General features: G+C 44.5%; 1 protein-coding gene across 1 annotated transcript; it reads left to right on the top strand.

The window, feature by feature from the left end:
* Positions 1-2,800: 2,800 nt before the first annotated feature.
* On the top strand, positions 2,801-6,491 carry LOC129703856 (probable G-protein coupled receptor 139). Its single transcript, XM_055646533.1, has 2 exons — positions 2,801-2,870; positions 5,581-6,491. Exons 1-2 carry the CDS (start codon positions 2,801-2,803, stop codon positions 6,489-6,491), a joined length of 981 nt encoding a protein of 326 aa, XP_055502508.1.
* Positions 6,492-11,302: the final 4,811 nt, after the last annotated feature.

Here is an 11,302-nt window from a genome sequence, read left to right as displayed (position 1 = left end):
TTACAGTAGGTGGATAGATGGGAGTCCGGGAGTTTGGCTGTGAAGTCAATACATGTGTGAGTTCAGGGAGGTTATGGCTTTTGGAAAGCAACTGTTCTTGATTCTGTTTGTCCTTGTTCTGATGCCGATCATCATGCCTGTCCATAAAATCCAAATGCCCTACATTAATTCCATATCCCACTATGCCACGCTCATTAAAATAACTGTCGAGGTTATATGTTATTGTTCTAATATATTTAATGTTACTGTTCCTTTTTCTACTGCTTTCTCTGAGAACTCACTCCAAATACCAACTACTCTTTGTGTAGACTTTATTACACACGACATCTCGTTTAAATCTTCCACCTCTCATCTTAAACCTATCTCCTGTAGTTTTAGACTCACCTGCGTGGAAGATAGTCACAGACCATCTACCATCTTATGTTTTTATATCCCTGTCTCATTTACTCCCAATCTCCTTTGCTCAAGGGAAAACGAACCGAACCTATCTGATCGCTTCTGATAAATCAAAATCCCCCAATCGAGGTGACATGTGTGTGAACCTTCCCTGCACCATCTCTGTCCTTTCGTGTGTGGCGTGCACAACCTAAAGTTGTTGGACAACTTGTTCTATTTGATCTTCCGTTTGTGCACGTCGAGTTGATTCCAACCCGCACCCTCTCTGGATAAACCATGTCTTCCTATAGTGTGGGGATCAGAACTGAGCACAATACTCCAAGTGAGGTCGATCAACGTTCTGTACAACAGCAACATAACATCTCAATGCTCATACTCAATGCCTCGGCTGATGAAAACAAGCATGTCAAGTGCCTTCTCACCACCCTGTCTCCGATATCTCTATTTTGAGGGACTAATATGCTGTATTCAGCAACGCATGCGTGAACTTTACCATTTGTTGTGCATGTTCTGGTCTGGTTTAACTACTTAAAAGACATCACGTTGTGCTTACTAGAGTTAAATTCCATCTACCATTCCCCTTGCCAGCTGCCCCGTTGTAACTGTAGACACCCTTCTTCTGGAGAAGGGGCCCGACCCGAATCGTCGCCTGTCCATTCCCTTCACGAATGCCACCTGACTCGCCCAGTTACTCCAGCACCTTGTGTTTTTGCACAAGATTCCACCATCTGCAGTTCCTTGAGAACTTCCTATAAAACGTTGGGCAACCCGCTGCTGAAGTACCCCGGGCAGATTTGTTCTTCACATTGTAAGAAGGACGTCCGAGAGGATGCAGAGAATATTCAGAGAATATTCATCAGTCTGAAGAAGAATCCTAGCCGAGATATCACAAATTCCATTTCTCCAGAGATGCTGCCTGGCCAATTGAGTTACTCCAGCATTTTTTGTGTCTTTCTTCTGAGGTTTCGATAAGGTTGCTCCAAGAAGTCTTTCCCCTCATCAAAGTAGTATAAAACGAGCAGACGTTGATGTAGGGTATGGGGTCAGAAGTTTAGCGTGTTCTGATGCTCACTGTTTTCACTCAGAAAGGGACGAGTAACTGGGAAGCGCTACATGACAAATTGGTGGAAACATATAACCACATAACAATTACAGCACGGAAACAGGCCATCTCGGCCCTTCTGGTCCGTGCCGAACACTTATTCTCCCCTAGTCCCATCTACCTGCACTAACAACACAACCCTCCATTCCTTTCCCGTCCATATACCTATCCAATTTATTTTTAAATGATAAAACCGAACCTGCCTCCATCACTTCCACTGGAAGCTCATTCCACACAGTTCCACACAGTTCCACACATTCCACTCATTCCACTCTCTGAGTAAAGAAATTCCCCCTCATGTTACCCCTAAACCTCTGTCCCTTAATTCTGAAGTCATGTCCTCTTGTTTGAATCTTTCCTACTCTCAATGGAAAAACTTATCCACGTCAACTCTGTCTATCCCTCTCATCATTTTAAAGACTTCTATCAAGTCTTCCCTTAACCTTTTGCGCTCCAAAGAATAAAGACCTAACTTGTTCAACCTTTATCTGTAACTTAGTTGCTGAAACCCAGCCAACATTCTAGTAAATCTCCTCTGTACTTTCTCTATTTTGTTGACATCTTTCCTATAATTTGGCGACCGAAATTGTACACCATACTCCAGAATTGGCCTCACCAATGCCTTGCACAATTTTAACATTACACCCCAACAGAGTCGACGACAGCATTTAAGGAATATTTAGGCGACCATACGAATCGCCTCGGCAGAGAATGCGAAGATGGAGCTGCTGGAAGATGACATTAACTCGGACAATCCCCCACTGGTTATAGTGGACATGATGGGCCGATTGTACTGTTTCTATGCTCTGTGAATCATTGAAAATTTAACAATATTTCTCTTTCCACCATGCAATTTAACTATCTGGGAGTTTTCTGCATTTTCTGCTGTTGCCTCCCGTCAGTATCGAAGGATTAAATGACGATGACATCTCCACGTTCCCATAATTGGTTTTCCCAGAATAACAACAACCACCAGTCAGTATAAGCAGCATTGACGTGTACCAGTTATGAATCAATTTGGCGAAATAGGCAAACAGGTTAATATTGTGATCTCATTCTGGTAAGAAGACAACGTGGCGTCGCATGCATGCGCATTGTGGAAAACAAAACTTTGTAACGGAGGGAGCATGTTTATTCAATGAGTCTAACTAATTGCCATGTTGATCTTCGTTTGCTCCATCGCTGATGTGGTCTAATTGTCTCACTTGGCGTTTGCAGTTATTATATAAATGAAGCCTTTGTACATAACGGTGTCAGAGAGTTAAAAGTCAGTCGATAGGGCAGGAGTGAATGTGAGGGAGGATGCACGGGCAAGTCACGGGACTGGCCTATGCGATTTTCTATCCGCTTCTGGCGGCTCTCGGTGTTCCAGGTAAAGTCCTGTGACTAGTGATGTGTTGCCAAGCGCAGCCAACGGGCACAGAACATCGCTTCTTTTCCTTCGGCATATTTGCAATCGTTCCTATTCCGTTGGATAACATTGTATTAGTTGTTCAATGTGATATTTTACGGCAAAACTTACGTTTATTTTATTTCAACAGGTTTAAATTAACGCGTTATTTAAACACAGCATATGTCCTGCCATTTGTGTGTCTGCCTACGGTGAACTGAATAGCGTTTACGTAGTGACCATTACTGCTATTCTTAGACTCACTGAATTTCACCCTAAAGGTTCCAGTCGGTATTGGTATCGGTTTTGAATTACTATTGTCATTTGTACCGAGGTACAGTGGGAACAACTTGTTGTACGTGCCGTCCGGGCAAATGATACCATACAACAGATAGTGCCAAAGAGAAAGGAAACTGAGTACAGATTCCGAGAAAGTGCCGTTCAATGCAAGTGCAAGGGCAGCAACGGGTAGGTTGGCAGGTCAGGAATACATCCACGAAACAATAAATGTTCGACACGGACTTGAAGGGCCGAGATGGTCTGTTTCCGTGTTGTAATTGTTATATGGTTATATGGCTATATGGTTACTTCGTTTAATTAGTCTTCTGATGACCGTTATCAGATTCCATAATCCACGCTGCCGGAGCGATAATTCCTAGCTCGGTGTGACAACTTTAATTTTCCAAACGATTGTGCCCTCTCTTATGATCTGGATGATGGTGTGGTAAATTGGATTAGTAAGTATGCAGATGATACTAAGATAGGTGGGCTTGTGGATAATGAAGTAGATTTTCAAAGTCTACAGAGAGATTTATGCCAGTTGGAAGAGTGGGCTGAAAGATGGCAGATGGAGTTTAATGCTGATAAGTGTGAGGTGCTACATCTTGGCAGGACAAATCAAAATAGGACGTACATGGTAAATGGTAGGGAATTGAAGAATGCAGGTGAACAGAGGGATCTGGGAATAACTGTGCACAGTTCCCTGAAAGTGGAATCTCATGTAGATAGGGTGGTAAAGAAAGTTTTGGTGTGCTGGCCTTTATAAATCAGAGCATTGAGTATAGAAGTTGGGATGTAATGTTAAAACTGTACATGGCATTGGTGAGACCAATTTTGGAGTATGGTGTACAATTTTGGTCGCCTAATTATAGGAAGGATGTCAACAAAATAGAGAGAGTACAGAGGAGATTTACTAGAATGTTGCCTTCAGCAACTAAGTTACAGAGAAATGTTGAACAAGTTAGGGCTTTATTCTTTGGAGCGCAGAAGGTTAAGGGGGACTTGATAGAGGTTTTTAAAATGATGAGAGGGATAGACAGAGTTGACGAGGATAAGCTTTTCCCAATGAGAGTAGGGAAGATTCAAACAAGCGGACATGACTTGAGAATTAAGGGACAGAACTTTAGGGGTAACATGAGGGGGAACCTCTTTACTCAGAGAGTGGTGGCTGTGTAGAATGAGCTTCCAGTGAAGGTGGTGGAGGCAGGTTAGTTTTTACTATTTAAAAATGAATTGGATAGTTATATGGACGGGGAAGGTATGGAGGGTTATGGTCTGAACGCAGGTGTATGGGACTAGGGAGATAATACGTGTTCGGCACGGACTAGAAGGGTCGAGATGGCCTGTTTCCGTGCTGTAATTGTTATATGCTTATATGGTTATATGGTTAATTATGTACCGGTGGCAACAACTGGGTGTTTTCAGAAAAGACCCACACACAAGGATCGCCTGGATTTGAGGAGTCCAGTCTCGGCTACTCCTATAGCAACTACCAATAACCCAGCTGGTGGATCTGCTGCCTCACAGTGCAAGGGACCCGGGTCAATCTTGATCACGATGTCGTCTGTGTGGGGTTTGCACGTTCTCCCTGTAGCCGCGTGGGGGTTTCCACCCGGCGCTACGCCACCCCACCACTCCTCACCTCCCCATACCAAATGCATGCGGATTTGTAGGTTAACTGGCGGATGTAAACTCCTTTGGTGTGTTGGATAATCTGGGTGCGAGGGAGTTAATGAATATGTGTGTCGAATTTATCGGACCTACTTTTCCTGAAGTGAAGTTCAAACGACGCAGCTTTTGAGTTGCTGCCTTACAGCGCTGGAGACCCAAGTTCGATCCCGACAAGCCAGGTTGCCTGTACGGAGTTTGTACGCTCTCCTCGTGATCTGGGTGGAATTTCTCCGGGATCTACGGTATCTTCGCACACTCCAAAGACGGAAAAAATTGTAGGTTAATTGGTTTGGTATCAATGTTGGGGGGGAAAATGAGACTGACGGTATAAGACGGGAATTGGCTCGGATAGACTGGTAAATTATAGTCTGGTACGGATGGATTTAAGAGAGAGTTAGATAGAGCTCTAGGGGCTAGTGGAGTCAAGGGATATGGGGAGAAGGCAGGCACGGGTTATTCCTCCTCCTGCACCTATTTTCTATGCCCCTAATGTGTGTAGCATAGCACTAGGTGGCTGGTCGGCGCGGATTCGGTGGGCCGAAGGGCCCGTTTCCACGCCGTATCTCAACTAAACTAAACTAAACTGAACATGACGGCCGTTCTCTAATGGGACCGGTATTCCACACGATGTGGCATAACTGGATCATCATCCATCTCTGGACGATTATTATGCTATTGTATGCTAATGTATGCTATTGTGCGTGGTCTGAATAATAAATAAAACACTTCTGTTTCATCTCAGGTAACCTGGTGACTATCGCGATCCTATCCCGGGGAAAATGCGGCCTGTCCAAGTATACCACTCGCTACCTGGTGGGCATGGCGGTGACGGATCTCCTGGTCCTCATCACGGCGGTGATACTAAACCGGTTGAGTGCGATTTATTTCCCTGTGTTCTTTCTCTCCACCACTCCGGTCTGTAGCCTGAAAATCATGTTAATCTACGCGGCCAGAGACAGCTCGGTTTGGCTCACGGTCGCGTTCACCATCGATCGCTTTGTAGCCATTTGTTGCCTGAAATGGAAGGCAAGATATTGCACCGAGAGGGTGGCAGGCGTGATTATAGGAACAAGCTGCGTTGTGAGTTGTATCAAAAACCTGCCGTGGTACTTTGTTTATGAGCCTTTGTACATACTTAAGGGGGCCCCTTGGTACTGTAACATTAAATTAAGCTTTTATTCAGAACTGTTGTGGACTACATTTGACTGGGTCGACCGCTTACTGAATCCCTGGTTGCCCTTCTTCTTGATGTTGCTAGTCAACGCTCTGACCGTCAGGCACATTCTGTTGGCGAACCGAGCCCGCAGGAGACTCCGAGCCCATAACGCCACGGACAAGCGGGATGATCCGGAGATGAGGAGCCGAAGAAACTCAATCATACTGCTCTTCACCATCTCGGGGAGTTTCCTGCTGTTGTGGACGACTTTTGTCGTGAATTTCCTCGTCGTGCGATTTACCAAGAGCAATTACTCGACGGGTTCGAACGCCAATGACCCGCGGTTCATTCTTCAGGAAAGCGGGAACATGTTGCAGCTTCTGAGCTGCTGCACCAACACATGCATTTACGCCGGAACTCAGACGAGATTCAGGGAGGAGTTCAAAAATGGTTTGAAGTATCCACTGAATCTGATCAGGAAACTGATAAGGTCGTGAAACTAGAGGGGTTGTTTGCTTATCTTGGAACCAGTTGCGCTTTCGTGTTTGGTTCCCATTCTTTTGCGGTATTCACTGGGTCTGGCCGCGTCGCTTTCTTGGTCAATCCTGTCCCCCCCTTCCAGATCCCCAGGAAGTGGTTATTCCCAAACAGACAAGGGCTGAGCGTAATTGAAAGGGAGCCGAAGGAAGCACAGTGGTGCCACCATGTTTAGTTTAGTGTACAGATACAGCGCGGAAACAGGCCATTCGGCCCACCGAGTCCGCGCCTTCTAGCGACCCCCGCGCAGTAGCGCTATCCTACACACACTTGGAACAAGCTAATTAACCTACAAACCTGTACGTCTTTGGGATGTGGGGGGAAACCGGAGCTTCCTGGAAAAAACACACGCGGGTCACGGGGGAAACCATTGAAATTCCATACATTCAGCACCCGTACAAGACCGCACCCGGGTCTCCGGCGCTGTAAAGCAGCAATTCTTCCGCTGCACCAGTTGTTATTGCGTTCAGATACATTGAAGACATTCCTTGAGTAATGACTAATAATCTAGTATAGTTGGGTCAATGGAAACCCGGGTTTCATTTTGTTATCACCCCCCGCACACCCTTCCCCGGACTCATTCTTGCCGCAGTAGCGGTCGCCACTGACCCAATGCGGGGCTTGTCAATATAGTGCGGGATTGGCGTTCAGCCATGATTGCAAATCGCCAGCCGTAAATTCTGTCTTAAATTAGTGTAACCGTTCAATAAATTTAGAATGGAATGATATATATGCTTGTTCACAATCTTTGAATAGTTGTTTGAAAATATCTGCAGCTTAATTGGTACAGCTAGAGTTTCGTGTGGTCACTCAAATTGTATGTAAGATCCAATATATTGTCAAAAATCTACTTTAAATAACTGATATTAAAAGCTCAGTTATTAGTTGTAATGATGCTTGATTGTTAAATATATATATCAATAAATACCTTGGAAAAATTTGCTGATTTCAGTCCATAATCGGAATCACTGAGGGTTACTATTCGTAACGCCACCTACCAATGTTCTCCAGAGATGCTGTCCGACCGCTGAGTAACCCAACACTTTGTGTCCAGAAAACATAGAAACATAGAAAATAGAAAATAGGTGCAAGAGTAGGCCATTCGGTCCTTCGAGCCTACACCTCCATTCATGGCTGATCATCCAACTCAGTATCCCATCCCTGCATTCTCTCCATACCCCCTGATCCCTTTAGCCACAAGGGCCACATCTAACGCCCTCTTAAATATAGCCAATGAACTGGCCTCAACTACCTTCTGTGGCAGAGAATTCCACAGATTCACCACTCTCTGTGTAAAAAATGATTTTTTCATCTCGGCTTTTCTCAGCTCTGGCATTCCGCTAAAGCTTTGTATAAGAGTCAAAGAGAGGCAGAGTTCTACAGCATGGAAACGGTGGCAGTTCGGTCCGGCAAATCTATGCCGATCATCATGCCTGTCCATAAAATCCAAATTCCCTACATTAATTCCATATCCCACTATGTCACGCTCATTCAAACAACTGTCGAGGTTATATGTTATTGTTCTAATATATTTAATGTTACTGTTCCTATTTCTACTGCTTTCTCTGCGAACTCACTCCAAATACCAACTACTCTTTGTGTAGACTTTATTACACACGACATCTCGTTTAAATCTTCCACCTCTCATCTTAAACCTATGTCCTGTAGTTTTAGATTCACCTGCGTGGAAGATAGTCACAGACTATCTACCATCTTATGTTTTTATATCCCTGTCTCATTTACTCCCAATCTCCTTTGCTCAAGGGCAAACGAACCGAACCCTCTCTGTTCTTTCGTGTGTGGCGTGCACAACCTAGGACAACAAGTTGGACAACTTGTTCTATTTGATCTTCCTGTTGTGCACGTCGAGTTGATTGCATTAGTCGAAACAGGGCGGACCACGTGACGGTCGCAATCTTCCAACCCGCACCCTCTCTCGATAAACCATGTCTTCCTATAGTGTGGGGATCAGAACTGAGCACAATACTCCAAGTGAGGTCGATCAACGTTCTGTACAACAGCAACATAACATCTCAATGCTCATACTCAATGCCTCGGCTGATGAAAACAAGCATGTCAAGTGCCTTCTCACCACCCTGTCTCCGACATCTCTATTTTGAGGGACTAATATGCTGTATTCAGCAACGCAAGCTAGAACTTTACCATTTGTTGTGCATGTTCTGGTCTGGTTTAACTACTTAAAAGACAGCACTTTGTGCTTACTAGAGTTAAATTCCATCTACCATTCCCCTTGCCAGCTGCCCCGTTGTAACTGTAGACACCCTTCTTCTGGAGAAGGGGCCCGACCCGAAACGTCGCCTGTCCATTCCCTTCACGAATGCCACCTGACTCGCCCAGTTACTCCAGCACCTTGTGTTTTTGCACAAGATTCCACCATCTGCAGTTCCTTGAGAACCCTCTGCATTATCCATATTGCCACCAATGTTGGTGCCACATGCAAACTTACTAAAGATGCCACCTACTTTCCAATTTAAATAATTAATATATGCTGGCTGATAGTTACCATTTTAAATGCCACATTGTTGAACTTTTACATCAATCCAAAGGTTGCGGTAACAGTTGGCCACGCAATTTAACGCTGACTTTAACAATTTGATTTAATGGATCTTACATTAAACGAACAGTAGGTTGTTTAAAGTGGTGGCATTAGAATTTCTAAATCCGTAATGGTTAAAATCTTGAGGATCCTCCCTGCCGCCAGGAAGAATAAAATGACAGTCAAAACACCTGGGAATGTTGATAGCAAACGCACGTCTAAATGGAAATTCCATTGTTATTGTATTTTGAGCGGTAAATTCGCTGGCTCAATGGAAATCTGGTCTGTTTCTTTCACGCAATACCAGCCAATTTGGTTTTAAACTGGTGCACTTAAAACAACTTAAAATCCTCTTGAAATGTATTTCCTCGAGGTTGAGGGGTACTGATTTCTGCTCATTTCTTTCGATTGCGTGATGGCCGATGACGACAACGTGGTGTCAGTAAACCCTGCTAGAACTGGGACTGTTTTTGACTGTTCAATTTCAAGTTCAAGTTCCATTTATTGTCACATGCACAATTAGTGCAATGAGATTTGAGTTACCAAACAGTTGGTAACCTGACATTAATCTGGATTTCTGTATGTTCGCTGTACATAAATTGCATTAGATAATGACAGGCACAGAATAGAAACATAGCCCTTTGATTCCACGAAACCTCACTCGTTACCACTCTTTCCATATTATTCTACTTGCTCACCCACTCCCTTACACACTCGGAGCTATTTAGTGAGGCCAATTAACCTATAAAACCGCATGTCTTTGGGATGTGGGAAGAAACCCGAGCAACTGGAGGAAATCCACACAGGGTGACATGGAGAAAGAGAAACCTCCACACGGATAGCTCCGAAGTCACGGTCGAACAATGCATTTCGTTGTCTCTGTACTGTACACTGACAATGACAATTGAAATTGAATCTGAATCTGAACCCTGGTCTCTGGCGTTGTGAGGCAACTACTCTACCAGCTGCGTCACCGCGCCCCCGATCAACCATGCTCCACGTTCGATCCACATGCAACAATCCCGAGAACTGTATGATTTCTAAGAAGCCCACCGTATCTTGATGGACATATTACTGATTGTTTATGGGCTGGAGTTATGCATATGTAGTTTCAAATTTAGTAACTAAATTTCAGCATATTTTAACAAAATCACGAGCTCCAAATATTCTGTTCACTTGCATTTTACGACGTCTGACATGGGCAGGGCCTACACAGTGAATAAGAAGGGACTACCCGAAACGTGACCTATTCCTTCTCTCCAGAGATGTTGCCTGTCCGCTGAGTTACTCAGCTTATCGTGTCTGCCTACACAGTGATGGTAAGGCTCTAGGTAGTGTTATAGAGCAGCGAGATCTAGGAGGGCAGGCGCATAGTTCCCCTAAGGTGGAGTCGCAGGTAGACCGGGTGGTCAAAAAGGCTTTTGGCACATTGGCCTTCGTCAGCCAGAGTATCGAGTATAGAAGTTGGCAGGTCATATTTCAGTTATACAAGTTATACGTTGATGAGGCCACATTTATAGTACTGTGTTTAGTTCTGGGCACCGTGTTGTATGAAATATGTTGTCTAGCTGGAAAGGGTACAGAGAAGATTTTACGAGGATGTTGCCAGGACTAGAGGGTCTGGGTTATACGCAGATGGTTGAGTAGGCTGGGACTCTATTCTTTGGAGCGCAGGACGATGAAGATTGAGATTATAGAGGCATATAAGATCATATAAACATAGACAATAGGTGCAGGAGTAGGCCATTCGGCCCTTCGGGCCCGCACCGCCATTCAATATTATCATGGCTGATCATCCAACTCAGTATCCTGTACCTGCCTTCTCTCATACCCCCTGATACATTTAGCCACAAGGGCCACATCTAACTCCCTCTTAAATATAGCCAATGAACTGGCCTCGACTACCTTCTGTGGCAGAGAATTCCAGAGATTCACCACTCTTTGTGTGAAAAATGTTTTTCTCATCTCGGTCCTAAAAGATTCCTCCCTTATCCTGAAACTGTGACCCCTTGTTCTGGACTTCCCCAACATCGGGAACAATCTTTCTGCATCTAGCCTGTCCCACCCCTTAAGAATTTTGTAAGTTTCTCTAAGATCCCCTCTCAATCTTCTAAATTCTAGCGAGTACAAGCCGAGTCTTCCTACATATGAAAGTCCTGACATCCCAGGAATCAGTCTGGTGAACCTTCGCGGTACTCTGTACTCCCTCTATGG

Source organism: Leucoraja erinacea, chromosome 15, assembly GCF_028641065.1.
Source record: "Leucoraja erinacea ecotype New England chromosome 15, Leri_hhj_1, whole genome shotgun sequence".
Lineage (NCBI taxonomy): Eukaryota > Metazoa > Chordata > Chondrichthyes > Rajiformes > Rajidae > Leucoraja > Leucoraja erinaceus.
Note: the sequence above shows the minus strand (reverse complement) of the source record. Positions and strands in the feature narration are given on the sequence as shown.

Bases quoted from the DNA above. Each gene is read 5' to 3' on its own strand.
- LOC129703856 (XM_055646533.1), top strand. From the start codon at position 2,801: ATGCACGGGCAAGTCACGGGACTGGCCTATGCGATTTTCTATCCGCTT. The intron at 2,871-5,580 runs GTAAAGTCCTGT...GTTTCATCTCAG, and splicing joins GGCGGCTCTCGGTGTTCCAG to GTAACCTGGTGACTATCGCG.